Below are 15,677 nucleotides of genomic sequence, written 5' to 3'. Positions count from 1 at the left end.
TTAGCTGCAGCGACTGGGAGACTAGTCAGGATCGAGGGAAAGATGAACAGAGCAAAGTACAGAGAGATCCTTGATGAAAACCTGCTCCAGAGGGCTCAGGACATCAGACTGGGGCGAAGGTTCCCCTTCCAACAGGACAACGACCCTAAGCACACAGCCAAGACAACGCAGGAGTGGCTTCAGGACAAGTCTGTGAATGTCCGAGTGGCCCAGCCAGAGCCCGGACTTGAACCTGATGGAACATCTCTGGAGAGTCCTGAAAATAGCTGTGCAGTGACGCTCCCCATCCAACCTGACAGAGCTTGAGATGATCTGCAGAGAAGAATGGGCGAAACTCCCCAAATACAGGTGTGCCAAGCTTGTAGCGTCATACCCAAAACCTATTCCCCCTCAGGAGACTGAAAAGATTTGGCATGGGTCCTAAGATCCTCAAAAGGTTCTACAACTGCCCCATCGAGAGCATCCTTCCTGGTTGCGTCACTGCCTGGTACGGCAAACTGCTCGGTCTCCGACCGCCAGGCACTAGAGGGTAGTGTGTACGGCCCAGTACATCACTGGAGCCAAGCTTCCTGCCATCCAGGACCTCTATACCAGGCGGTGTCAGAGGAAGGCCCGAAGAATTGTCAAAGACTCCAGCCACCCTAGTCATAGCCTGTTCTCTCTTCTACTGCACAGCAAGCGGTACCGGAGCACCAAGTCTAGGTCCAAATGGCTTCTTAACAGATTCTACCCCGAAGCCATAAGACTCCTGAACAGCTAATCAAAGGGCTACCCAGACCCCTATTTTAAGCTGCTGCTACTCTGTTTATTATCTATGCATAAGTCACTTTAATAACTTTACCTACATGTACATATTACCTCAATTACCAACTCTGTACCGGTACCCCCTGTATATAGCCTTGCTATTGTTATTTTACTGCTGCTCTTTAATTATTTTTTACTTAATTTATTTTTCAAATGTGGTCTTTTTAAAAATTAAATCTGCATTGTTGGTTAAGTGCTTGTAAGTAAGCATTTCACTGTAAGGTCTACACCTGTTGTATTCGGGGCATGTGACAAATACACTTTGATTCGAGGCTGTAATGGCTGTCAAAGGTGCTTCAACAAAGTACTGAATACTTACATAAATGTGATACGTTTTTATTTTTAATACATTTGCCAAAATTTCTTAAAAACCTGTTTTTGCTTTGTCATTATGGGGTATTGTGATGTCAGTAGGGGGTATTGTGATGTCAGTAGGGGGTATTGTGATGTCAGTAGGGGGTATTGTGATGTCAGTAGGGGGTATTGTGATGTCAGTGGGGGGTATTGTGATGTCAGTAGGGGGTATTGTGATGTCAGTATGGGCTATTGTGATGTCAGTATGGGCTATTGTGATGTCAGTATGGGGTATTGTGATGTCAGTAGGGGGTATTGTGATGTCAGTAGGGGGTATTGTGATGTCAGTAGGGGGTATTGTGATGTCAGTAGGGGGTATTGTGATGTCAGTAGGGGGTATTGTGTGTAGATTGACGAGGAAAGACAACAATATAATCAATTTTAGAATAAAGCTGTAACGTAACAACAAGTGGAAAAAGCTAAGGGGTCTGAATACTTTCCGAAGGCGCTGTATATGATATCAGCTAGCATTACCTCTGACTTCCTTCATACTGGATACAGAGACATAAAAATGGCATCTACATGGTATTCATCTGACTCTGGAGAAGTCAATAAATTGTCAAAATCCCGAAGTATGCCGTTAACTCCAGGTGGCAGATGGACAGTTGAATCTGTTTGGTCACGTTTCCTTCATCCTCCACTCCTCAACCCAGTTGTCTTCTACATCACATCATGTCCAGCTGTAGGGAGAGGAGAAGAACCATGGTAGAGAAGTCACAGATACAACTGTTGATCTTGTAGATGTGTAGCCACCAACCCCCACCAACACACTTTCTCCCTGTAAATGTAAACACAAAAGGTTAACGCTCACCAAGTCGTCCACATCTCCTGTATCGTCCACCACAGCTGCTACTACCTCCTCTTTCTTCTCCTCTGCAGTCAGGAACTAAGGACAGAGACGGGCTTCAATCAGGAATTAGGACTGGACAACTTCTCGTCATATTCTAACCACTCAGATATACTGAACAAGGACTGGACAACTTCTCGTCATATTCTAACCACTCAGATATACTGAACAAGGACTGGACAACTTCTCGTCATATTCTAACCACTCAGATATACTGAACAAGGACTGGACAACTTCTCGTCATATTCTAACCACTCAGATATACTGAACAAGGACTGGACAACTTCTCGTCATATTCTAACCACTCAGATATACTGAACAAGGACTGGACAACTTCTCGTCATATTCTAACCACTCAGATATACTGAACAAGGACTGGACAACTTCTCGTCATATTCTAACCACTCAGATATACTGAACAAGGACTGGACAACTTCTCGTCATATTCTAACCACTCAGATATACTGAACAAGGACTGGACAACTTCTCGTCATATTCTAACCACTCAGATATACTGAACAAGGACTGGACAACTTCTCGTCATATTCTAACCACTCAGATATACTGAACAAGGACTGGACAACTTCTCGTCATATTCTAACCACTCAGATATACTGAACAAGGACTGGACAACTTCTCGTCATATTCTAACCACTCAGATATACTGAACAAGGACTGGACAACTTCTCGTCATATTCTAACCACTCAGATATACTGAACAAGGACTGGACAACTTCTCGTCATATTCTAACCACTCAGATATACTGAACAAGGACTGGACAACTTCTCGTCATATTCTAACCACTCAGATATACTGAACAAGGACTGGACAACTTCTCGTCATATTCTAACCACTCAGATATACTGAAATGTCTTTATTACAGACAAAAATACTCCTCAGCACCCCCCTTCAGACGATCCCACAGGTGAGGAAGCAGGATGTGGAGGTCCTGGGCTGGCGTGGTTACACGTGGTCTGCGGTTGAGGCCAAATACTCTAAAATGAGTTGGAGGTGGCTTATGGTAGAGAAATTAACATTAAATTCTATGGCAACAGCTCTGTTGGACATTCTTGCAGTAAGCATGCCAATTGCACGCTCCCTCAAAACTTGAGACATCTGTGGCATTGTACTTTGTAGAGTGGCCTTTTATACACACAAGGTGTGTAATGATCATGCTGTTTAATCAGATTCTTGATATGCCACACCTGTCAGGTGGATGGATTATCTTGGCAAAGGAGAAATGCTCACTAACAGGGATGTAAACACATTTGAGAGAAATCAGCTTTTTGTGAGAATGGAAAAATGTCTGTGATCTTTTATTTCAGTTGATGAAACCAACACTTTACATGTTACCTTTATATTTATGTGGGTCTGTTACCTTTATATTTATGTGGGTCTGTTGCCTTTATATTTATGTGGGTCTGTTGCCTTTATATTTATGTGGGTCTGTTGCCTTTATATTTATGTGGGTCTGTTGCCTTTATATTTATGTGGGTCTGTTGCCTTTATATTTATGTGGGTCTGTTGCCTTTATATTTATGTGGGTCTGTTGCCTTTATATTTATGTGGGTCTGTTGCCTTTATATTTATGTGGGTCTGTTGCCTTTATATTTATGTGGGTCTGTTGCCTTTATATTTATGTGGGTCTGTTGCCTTTATATTTATGTGGGTCTGTTGCCTTTATATTTATGTGGGTCTGTTGCCTTTATATTTATGTGGGTCTGTTGCCTTTATATTTATGTGGGTCTGTTGCCTTTATATTTATGTGGGTCTGTTGCCTTTATATTTATGTGGGTCTGTTGCCTTTATATTTATGTGGGTCTGTTGCCTTTATATTTATGTGGGTCTGTTGCCTTTATATTTATGTGGGTCTGTTGCCTTTATATTTATGTGGGTCTGTTGCCTTTATATTTATGTGGGTCTGTTGCCTTTATATTTATGTGGGTCTGTTGCCTTTATATTTACGTGGGTCTGTTGCCTTTATATTTACGTGGGTCTGTTGCCTTTATATTTACGTGGGTCTGTTGCCTTTATATTTACGTGGGTCTGTTGCCTTTATATTTACGTGGGTCTGTTGCCTTTATATTTACGTGGGTCTGTTGCCTTTATATTTACGTGGGTCTGTTGCCTTTATATTTACGTGGGTCTGTTGCCTTTATATTTACGTGGGTCTGTTGCCTTTATATTTACGTGGGTCTGTTGCCTTTATATTTACGTGGGTCTGTTGCCTTTATATTTACGTGGGTCTGTTGCCTTTATATTTACGTGGGTCTGTTGCCTTTATATTTACGTGGGTCTGTTGCCTTTATATTTACGTGGGTCTGTTGCCTTTATATTTACGTGGGTCTGTTGCCTTTATATTTACGTGGGTCTGTTGCCTTTATATTTACGTGGGTCTGTTGCCTTTATATTTACGTGGGTCTGTTGCCTTTATATTTACGTGGGTCTGTTGCCTTTATATTTACGTGGGTCTGTTGCCTTTATATTTATGTGGGTCTGTTGCCTTTATATTTATGTGGGTCTGTTGCCTTTATATTTATGTGGGTCTGTTGCCTTTATATTTATGTGGGTCTGTTGCCTTTATATTTACGTGGGTCTGTTGCCTTTATATTTACGTGGGTCTGTTGCCTTTATATTTACGTGGGTCTGTTGCCTTTATATTTACGTGGGTCTGTTGCCTTTATATTTACGTGGGTCTGTTGCCTTTATATTTACGTGGGTCTGTTGCCTTTATATTTACGTGGGTCTGTTGCCTTTATATTTACGTGGGTCTGTTGCCTTTATATTTACGTGGGTCTGTTGCCTTTATATTTACGTGGGTCTGTTGCCTTTATATTTACGTGGGTCTGTTGCCTTTATATTTACGTGGGTCTGTTGCCTTTATATTTACGTGGGTCTGTTGCCTTTATATTTACGTGGGTCTGTTACCTTTATATTTATGTGGGTCTGTTGCCTTTATATTTATGTGGGTCTGTTGCCTTTATATTTATGTGGGTCTGTTGCCTTTATATTTATGTGGGTCTGTTGCCTTTATATTTATGTGGGTCTGTTGCCTTTATATTTATGTGGGTTTGTTGCCTTTATATTTATGTGGGTCTGTTGCCTTTATATTTATGTGGGTCTGTTGCCTTTATATTTATGTGGGTCTGTTGCCTTTATATTTATGTGGGTTTGTTGCCTTTATATTTATGTGGGTTTGTTGCCTTTATATTTATGTGGGTCTGTTGCCTTTATATTTATGTGGGTCTGTTGCCTTTATATTTATGTGGGTCTGTTACCTTTATATTTATGTGGGTCTGTTGCCTTTATATTTATGTGGGTCTGTTGCCTTTATATTTATGTGGGTCTGTTGCCTTTATATTTATGTGGGTCTGTTGCCTTTATATTTATGTGGGTCTGTTGCCTTTATATTTATGTGGGTTTGTTGCCTTTATATTTATGTGGGTCTGTTGCCTTTATATTTATGTGGGTCTGTTGCCTTTATATTTATGTGGGTCTGTTACCTTTATATTTATGTGGGTCTGTTGCCTTTATATTTATGTGGGTCTGTTGCCTTTATATTTATGTGGGTCTGTTGCCTTTATATTTATGTGGGTTTGTTGCCTTTATATTTATGTGGGTCTGTTGCCTTTATATTTATGTGGGTCTGTTGCCTTTATATTTATGTGGGTCTGTTGCCTTTATATTTATGTGGGTCTGTTGCCTTTATATTTATGTGGGTCTGTTGCCTTTATATTTATGTGGGTCTGTTACCTTTATATTTATGTGGGTTTGTTGCCTTTATATTTATGTGGGTCTGTTGCCTTTATATTTATGTGGGTCTGTTGCCTTTATATTTATGTGGGTCTGTTGCCTTTATATTTATGTGGGTCTGTTGCCTTTATATTTATGTGGGTTTGTTGCCTTTATATTTATGTGGGTTTGTTGCCTTTATATTTATGTGGGTCTGTTACCTTTATATTTATGTGGGTCTGTTGCCTTTATATTTATGTGGGTCTGTTGCCTTTATATTTATGTGGGTCTGTTGCCTTTATATTTATGTGGGTCTGTTGCCTTTATATTTATGTGGGTCTGTTGCCTTTATATTTATGTGGGTCTGTTGCCTTTATATTTATGTGGGTCTGTTGCCTTTATATTTATGTGGGTCTGTTGCCTTTATATTTATGTGGGTCTGTTGCCTTTATATTTATGTGGGTCTGTTACCTTTATATTTATGTGGGTCTGTTGCCTTTATATTTATGTGGGTCTGTTGCCTTTATATTTATGTGGGTCTGTTGCCTTTATATTTATGTGGGTCTGTTGCCTTTATATTTATGTGGGTCTGTTGCCTTTATATTTATGTGGGTCTGTTGCCTTTATATTTATGTGGGTCTGTTACCTTTATATTTATGTGGGTCTGTTGCCTTTATATTTATGTGTTTATATATTTATGTTTATATATTCTGTTTACTTCAATGAACCCTTCTAAGGCCTGGTCACCCAGGAGGCAGGTAGCTGGTTCTGCTGTACCTGCTTGGCATCATGACTGGAGAACGTGCTCCCTTCAACTTCGTCCTTGTTGATCAGAGTCAGGGCATCTGTTAATCAATACCACAATTAATAACCTGCTCACAGAACGCTGCTTTAATGAAGAGCGTTAACATGAGGCCTGCTGTTGTACCTTGGACTAGCATGTCCCAGAATTCCTGAAGGCCTCTAACAGGAATACTGGTCTTCAGAGACTGGATGTAGCTGTTGTAGTGATCAGCATTCCCAACCTGAAGAAAGAGTTACAATAGGAGATCTGCATTACCTATCTACCTACACACCTACCTACCTACCTACCTACCTACCTACCTACCTACCTACCTACCTACCTACCTACAGGAGAGGGAGTTACAATAGGAGATCTGCATTACCTATCTACCTACACACCTACCTACCTACCTACCTACCTACCTACCTACCTACCTACCTACCTACCTACCTACAGGAGAGGGAGTTACAATAGGACATCTGCATTACCTATCTACCTACACACCTACCTACCTACAGGAGATGGAGTTACAATAGGACATCTGCATTACCTATCTACCTACACACCTACCTACAGGAGATGGAGTTACAATAGGAGATCTGCATTACCTATCTACCTACCTACCTACCTACAGGAGATGGAGTTACAATAGGAGATCTGCATTACCTATCTACCTACCTACCTACCTACCTACAGGAGAGGGAGTTACAATAGGAGATCTGCATTACCTATCTACCTACACACCTACCTACCTACCTACCTACCTACAGGAGAGGGAGTTACAATAGGAGATCTGCATTACCTACCTACCTACACACCTACCTACCTACAGGAGATGGAGTTACAATAGGACATCTGCATTACCTATCTACCTACACACCTACCTACAGGAGATGGAGTTACAATAGGAGATCTGCATTACCTATCTACCTACCTACCTACCTACCTACAGGAGAGGGAGTTACAATAGGAGATCTGCATTACCTACCTACCTACACACCTACCTACCTACCTACAGGAGATGGAGTTACAATAGGAGATCTGCATTACCTATCTACCTACACACCTACCTACCTACCTACCTACCTACCTACAGGAGATGGAGTTACAATAGGAGATCTGCATTACCTATCTACCTACACACCTACCTACCTACCTACCTACAGGAGAGGGAGTTACAATAGGAGATCTGCATTACCTATCTACCTACCTACCTACCTACCTACCTACCTACCTACCTACCTACAGGAGAGGGAGTTACAATAGGAGATCTGCATTACCTATCTACCTACCTACCTACCTACCTACCTACCTACAGGAGAGGGAGTTACAATAGGAGATCTGCATTACCTATCTACCTACACACCTACCTACCTACCTACCTACCTACAGGAGAGGGAGTTACAATAGGACATCTGCATTACCTATCTACCTACACACCTACCTACCTACCTACCTACCTTCAGGAGATGGAGTTACAATAGGAGATCTGCATTACCTATCTACCTACACACCTACCTACCTACCTACAGGAGAGGGAGTTACAATAGGACATCTGCATTACCTATCTACCTACACACCTACCTACCTACAGGAGAGGGAGTTACAATAGGACATCTGCATTACCTATCTACCTACACACCTACCTACCTACCTACCTACAGGAGAGGGAGTTACAATAGGAGATCTGCATTACCTATCTACCTACACACCTACCTACCTACAGGAGATGGAGTTACAATAGGAGATCTGCATTACCTATCTACCTACACACCTACCTACCTACCTACCTACCTACCTACCTACCTACAGGAGAGGGAGTTACAATAGGAGATCTGCATTACCTATCTACCTACACACCTACCTACCTACCTACCTACAGGAGAGGGAGTTACAATAGGAGATCTGCATTACCTATCTACCTACCTACCTACCTACCTACAGGAGATGGAGTTACAATAGGACATCTGCATTACCTATCTACCTACACACCTACCTACCTACCTACCTACCTACAGGAGAGGGAGTTACAATAGGAGATCTGCATTACCTATCTACCTACCTACCTACAGGAGAGGGAGTTACAATAGGAGATCTGCATTACCTACCTACCTACACACCTACCTACCTACAGGAGATGGAGTTACAATAGGAGATCTGCATTACCTATCTACCTACCTACCTACCTACCTACAGGAGATGGAGTTACAATAGGACATCTGCATTACCTATCTACCTACACACCTACCTACAGGAGATGGAGTTACAATAGGAGATCTGCATTACCTATCTACCTACCTACCTACCTACAGGAGATGGAGTTACAATAGGAGATCTGCATTACCTATCTACCTACCTACCTACCTACCTACAGGAGAGGGAGTTACAATAGGAGATCTGCATTACCTATCTACCTACACACCTACCTACCTACAGGAGATGGAGTTACAATAGGAGATCTGCATTACCTATCTACCTACACACCTACCTACCTACCTACCTACCTACAGGAGATGGAGTTACAATAGGAGATCTGCATTACCTATCTACCTACACACCTACCTACCTACCTACCTACAGGAGAGGGAGTTACAATAGGAGATCTGCATTACCTATCTACCTACCTACCTACCTACCTACAGGAGATGGAGTTACAATAGGAGATCTGCATTACCTATCTACCTACCTACCTACCTACAGGAGATGGAGTTACAATAGGAGATCTGCATTACCTATCTACCTACCTACCTACCTACAGGAGAGGGAGTTACAATAGGAGATCTGCATTACCTATCTACCTACACACCTACCTACCTACAGGAGATGGAGTTACAATAGGAGATCTGCATTACCTATCTACCTACACACCTACCTACCTACCTACCTACCTACAGGAGAGGGAGTTACAATAGGACATCTGCATTACCTATCTACCTACACACCTACCTACCTACCTACCTACCTACAGGAGATGGAGTTACAATAGGAGATCTGCATTACCTATCTACCTACACACCTACCTACCTACCTACCTACAGGAGAGGGAGTTACAATAGGACATCTGCATTACCTATCTACCTACACACCTACCTACCTACAGGAGAGGGAGTTACAATAGGACATCTGCATTACCTATCTACCTACACACCTACCTACCTACCTACCTACAGGAGAGGGAGTTACAATAGGAGATCTGCATTACCTATCTACCTACACACCTACCTACCTACAGGAGATGGAGTTACAATAGGAGATCTGCATTACCTATCTACCTACACACCTACCTACCTACCTACCTACAGGAGAGGGAGTTACAATAGGAGATCTGCATTACCTATCTACCTACACACCTACCTACCTACCTACCTACAGGAGAGGGAGTTACAATAGGAGATCTGCATTACCTATCTACCTACACACCTACCTACAGGAGAGGGAGTTACAATAGGAGATCTGCATTACCTATCTACCTACACACCTACCTACCTACCTACCTACCTACAGGAGAGGGAGTTACAATAGGAGATCTGCATTACCTATCTACCTACCTACCTACCTACCTACCTACCTACAGGAGATGGAGTTACAATAGGACATCTGCATTACCTATCTACCTACACACCTACCTACAGGAGATGGAGTTACAATAGGACATCTGCATTACCTATCTACCTACCTACCTACCTACAGGAGATGGAGTTACAATAGGAGATCTGCATTACCTATCTACCTACACACCTACCTACCTACAGGAGATGGAGTTACAATAGGAGATCTGCATTACCTATCTACCTACCTACCTACCTACCTACCTACAGGAGATGGAGTTACAATAGGAGATCTGCATTACCTATCTACCTACACACCTACCTACCTACCTACCTACCTACCTACCTACCTACCTACCTACCTACAGGAGATGGAGTTACAATAGGAGATCTGCATTACCTATCTACCTACACACCTACCTACCTACCTACCTACCTACAGGAGAGGGAGTTACAATAGGACATCTGCATTACCTATCTACCTAAACACCTACCTACCTACCTACCTACCTTCAGGAGATGGAGTTACAATAGGAGATCTGCATTACCTATCTACCTACACACCTACCTACCTACCTACAGGAGAGGGAGTTACAATAGGACATCTGCATTACCTATCTACCTACACACCTACCTACCTACAGGAGAGGGAGTTACAATAGGACATCTGCATTACCTATCTACCTACACACCTACCTACAGGAGATGGAGTTACAATAGGAGATCTGCATTACCTATCTACCTACACACCTACCTACCTACAGGAGAGGGAGTTACAATAGGAGATCTGCATTACCTATCTACCTACACACCTACCTACCTACAGGAGATGGAGTTACAATAGGAGATCTGCATTACCTATCTACCTACACACCTACCTACCTACCTACCTACCTACCTACCTACAGGAGAGGGAGTTACAATAGGAGATCTGCATTACCTATCTACCTACACACCTACCTACCTACCTACCTACAGGAGAGGGAGTTACAATAGGAGATCTGCATTACCTATCTACCTACCTACCTACCTACCTACAGGAGAGGGAGTTACAATAGGAGATCTGCATTACCTATCTACCTACACACCTACCTACAGGAGATGGAGTTACAATAGGAGATCTGCATTACCTACCTACCTACACACCTACCTACCTACAGGAGATGGAGTTACAATAGGACATCTGCATTACCTATCTACCTACACACCTACCTACAGGAGATGGAGTTACAATAGGAGATCTGCATTACCTATCTACCTACCTACCTACCTACAGGAGATGGAGTTACAATAGGAGATCTGCATTACCTATCTACCTACCTACCTACCTACCTACAGGAGAGGGAGTTACAATAGGAGATCTGCATTACCTACCTACCTACACACCTACCTACCTACAGGAGATGGAGTTACAATAGGAGATCTGCATTACCTATCTACCTACACACCTACCTACCTACCTACCTACCTACCTACAGGAGATGGAGTTACAATAGGAGATCTGCATTACCTATCTACCTACACACCTACCTACCTACCTACCTACAGGAGAGGGAGTTACAATAGGACATCTGCATTACCTATCTACCTACACACCTACCTACCTACCTACAGGAGATGGAGTTACAATAGGAGATCTGCATTACCTATCTACCTACACACCTACCTACCTACCTACCTACCTACCTACCTACAGGAGAGGGAGTTACAATAGGACATCTGCATTACCTATCTACCTACACACCTACCTACCTACAGGAGAGGGAGTTACAATAGGACATCTGCATTACCTATCTACCTACACACCTACCTACCTACCTACCTACAGGAGAGGGAGTTACAATAGGAGATCTGCATTACCTATCTACCTACACACCTACCTACCTACAGGAGATGGAGTTACAATAGGAGATCTGCATTACCTATCTACCTACACACCTACCTACCTACCTACCTACAGGAGAGGGAGTTACAATAGGAGATCTGCATTACCTACCTACCTACCTACCTACCTACAGGAGATGGAGTTACAATAGGAGATCTGCATTACCTATCTACCTACACACCTACCTACCTACAGGAGATGGAGTTACAATAGGAGATCTGCATTACCTACCTACCTACACACCTACCTACCTACAGGAGATGGAGTTACAATAGGACATCTGCATTACCTATCTACCTACACACCTACCTACAGGAGATGGAGTTACAATAGGAGATCTGCATTACCTATCTACCTACCTACCTACCTACAGGAGATGGAGTTACAATAGGAGATCTGCATTACCTATCTACCTATCTACCTACCTACAGGAGAGGGAGTTACAATAGGAGATCTGCATTACCTATCTACCTACACACCTACCTACAGGAGATGGAGTTACAATAGGAGATCTGCATTACCTACCTACCTACACACCTACCTACCTACAGGAGATGGAGTTACAATAGGAGATCTGCATTACCTACCTACCTACACACCTACCTACCTACAGGAGATGGAGTTACAATAGGACATCTGCATTACCTATCTACCTACACACCTACCTACAGGAGATGGAGTTACAATAGGAGATCTGCATTACCTACCTACCTACACACCTACCTACAGGAGATGGAGTTACAATAGGAGATCTGCATTACCTATCTACCTACACACCTACCTACCTACAGGAGATGGAGTTACAATAGGAGATCTGCATTACCTACCTACCTACACACCTACCTACCTACAGGAGATGGAGTTACAATAGGACATCTGCATTACCTATCTACCTACACACCTACCTACAGGAGATGGAGTTACAATAGGAGATCTGCATTACCTATCTACCTACCTACCTACCTACCTACAGGAGATGGAGTTACAATAGGAGATCTGCATTACCTATCTACCTACACACCTACCTACCTACAGGAGAGGGAGTTACAATAGGAGATCTGCATTACCTACCTACCTACACACCTACCTACCTACAGGAGATGGAGTTACAATAGGACATCTGCATTACCTATCTACCTACACACCTACCTACAGGAGATGGAGTTACAATAGGACATCTGCATTACCTATCTACCTACCTACCTACCTACAGGAGATGGAGTTACAATAGGAGATCTGCATTACCTATCTACCTACACACCTACCTACCTACAGGAGATGGAGTTACAATAGGAGATCTGCATTACCTATCTACCTACACACCTACCTACCTACCTACCTACCTACCTACCTACCTACCTACCTACCTACCTACCTACAGGAGATGGAGTTACAATAGGAGATCTGCATTACCTATCTACCTACACACCTACCTACCTACCTACCTACCTACAGGAGAGGGAGTTACAATAGGACATCTGCATTACCTATCTACCTACACACCTACCTACCTACCTACCTACCTTCAGGAGATGGAGTTACAATAGGAGATCTGCATTACCTATCTACCTACACACCTACCTACCTACCTACAGGAGAGGGAGTTACAATAGGACATCTGCATTACCTATCTACCTACACACCTACCTACCTACAGGAGAGGGAGTTACAATAGGACATCTGCATTACCTATCTACCTACACACCTACCTACCTACCTACCTACAGGAGAGGGAGTTACAATAGGAGATCTGCATTACCTATCTACCTACACACCTACCTACCTACAGGAGATGGAGTTACAATAGGAGATCTGCATTACCTATCTACCTACACACCTACCTACCTACCTACCTACCTACCTACCTACAGGAGAGGGAGTTACAATAGGAGATCTGCATTACCTATCTACCTACACACCTACACACCTACCTACCTACCTACCTACCTACAGGAGAGGGAGTTACAATAGGAGATCTGCATTACCTATCTACCTACCTACCTACCTACCTACAGGAGAGGGAGTTACAATAGGAGATCTGCATTACCTACCTACCTACACACCTACCTACCTACAGGAGATGGAGTTACAATAGGACATCTGCATTACCTATCTACCTACACACCTACCTACAGGAGATGGAGTTACAATAGGAGATCTGCATTACCTATCTACCTACCTACCTACCTACAGGAGATGGAGTTACAATAGGAGATCTGCATTACCTATCTACCTACACACCTACCTACCTACCTACCTACAGGAGAGGGAGTTACAATAGGAGATCTGCATTACCTACCTACCTACACACCTACCTACCTACAGGAGATGGAGTTACAATAGGAGATCTGCATTACCTATCTACCTACACACCTACCTACCTACCTACCTACCTACAGGAGATGGAGTTACAATAGGAGATCTGCATTACCTATCTACCTACACACCTACCTACCTACCTACCTACAGGAGAGGGAGTTACAATAGGAGATCTGCATTACCTATCTACCTACCTACCTACCTACCTACAGGAGAGGGAGTTACAATAGGAGATCTGCATTACCTATCTACCTACCTACCTACAGGAGAGGGAGTTACAATAGGAGATCTGCATTACCTACCTACCTACACACCTACCTACCTACAGGAGAGGGAGTTACAATAGGACATCTGCATTACCTATCTACCTACACACCTACCTACAGGAGATGGAGTTACAATAGGAGATCTGCATTACCTATCTACCTACCTACCTACAGGAGAGGGAGTTACAATAGGAGATCTGCATTACCTATCTACCTACACACCTACCTACCTACCTACCTACAGGAGAGGGAGTTACAATAGGAGATCTGCATTACCTACCTACCTACACACCTACCTACCTACAGGAGATGGAGTTACAATAGGAGATCTGCATTACCTATCTACCTACACACCTACCTACCTACCTACCTACAGGAGATGGAGTTACAATAGGAGATCTGCATTACCTATCTACCTACACACCTACCTACCTACCTACCTACAGGAGAGGGAGTTACAATAGGAGATCTGCATTACCTACCTACCTACACACCTACCTACCTACAGGAGAGGGAGTTACAATAGGACATCTGCATTACCTATCTACCTACACACCTACCTACCTACCTACCTACAGGAGAGGGAGTTACAATAGGAGATCTGCATTACCTACCTACCTACACACCTACCTACCTACAGGAGATGGAGTTACAATAGGAGATCTGCATTACCTACCTACCTACACACCTACCTACCTACAGGAGAGGGAGTTACAATAGGACATCTGCATTACCTATCCACCTACACACCTACCTACCTACCTACCTACCTACCTACCTACCTACCTACCTACCTACAGGAGAGGGAGTTACAATAGGAGATCTGCATTACCTATCTACCTACACACCTACCTACCTACCTACCTACAGGAGAGGGAGTTACAATAGGAGATCTGCATTACCTACCCACCCACCCACCCACCCACCCCTACCTACCCACCCACCCACCTACCTACCTACCCACCCACCTACCTACCTACCTACCCACCCACCTACCTACCCACCCACCTACCTACCCACCCACCTACCCACCCCTACCTACCCACCCACCTACCTACCCACCTACCTAGCTACCCACCCACCCACCTACCTACCCCTACCTACCCACCTACTTACCCACCTACCCCTACCTACCCA

General features: G+C 43.2%; 1 protein-coding gene across 2 annotated transcripts in view; it reads right to left on the bottom strand.

Annotated features, from left to right (window-relative positions):
- Window positions 1-1,124: 1,124 nt before the first annotated feature.
- xrcc5 (X-ray repair complementing defective repair in Chinese hamster cells 5) overlaps window positions 1,125-15,677 on the bottom strand; it is a 76,667-nt gene continuing 62,114 nt past the window's right edge. For both annotated transcript variants that reach the window (XM_055877519.1, XM_055877520.1), the window contains 4 exons: window positions 6,667-6,763; window positions 6,516-6,583; window positions 1,970-2,044; window positions 1,125-1,838 (listed from right to left, as the gene is read on the bottom strand). In XM_055877519.1, coding sequence (XP_055733494.1) covers window positions 1,824-1,838; window positions 1,970-2,044; window positions 6,516-6,583; window positions 6,667-6,763 — 255 coding nt within the window. In that variant the 3' untranslated portion in view covers window positions 1,125-1,823. The remainder of the gene's footprint in view (window positions 1,839-1,969; window positions 2,045-6,515; window positions 6,584-6,666; window positions 6,764-15,677) is intronic.

The sequence above is a fragment of the Salvelinus fontinalis genome, chromosome 23, assembly GCF_029448725.1.
Source record: "Salvelinus fontinalis isolate EN_2023a chromosome 23, ASM2944872v1, whole genome shotgun sequence".
NCBI lineage: Eukaryota > Metazoa > Chordata > Actinopteri > Salmoniformes > Salmonidae > Salvelinus > Salvelinus fontinalis.
This window is presented reverse-complemented; position numbering and strand designations above follow the sequence as displayed.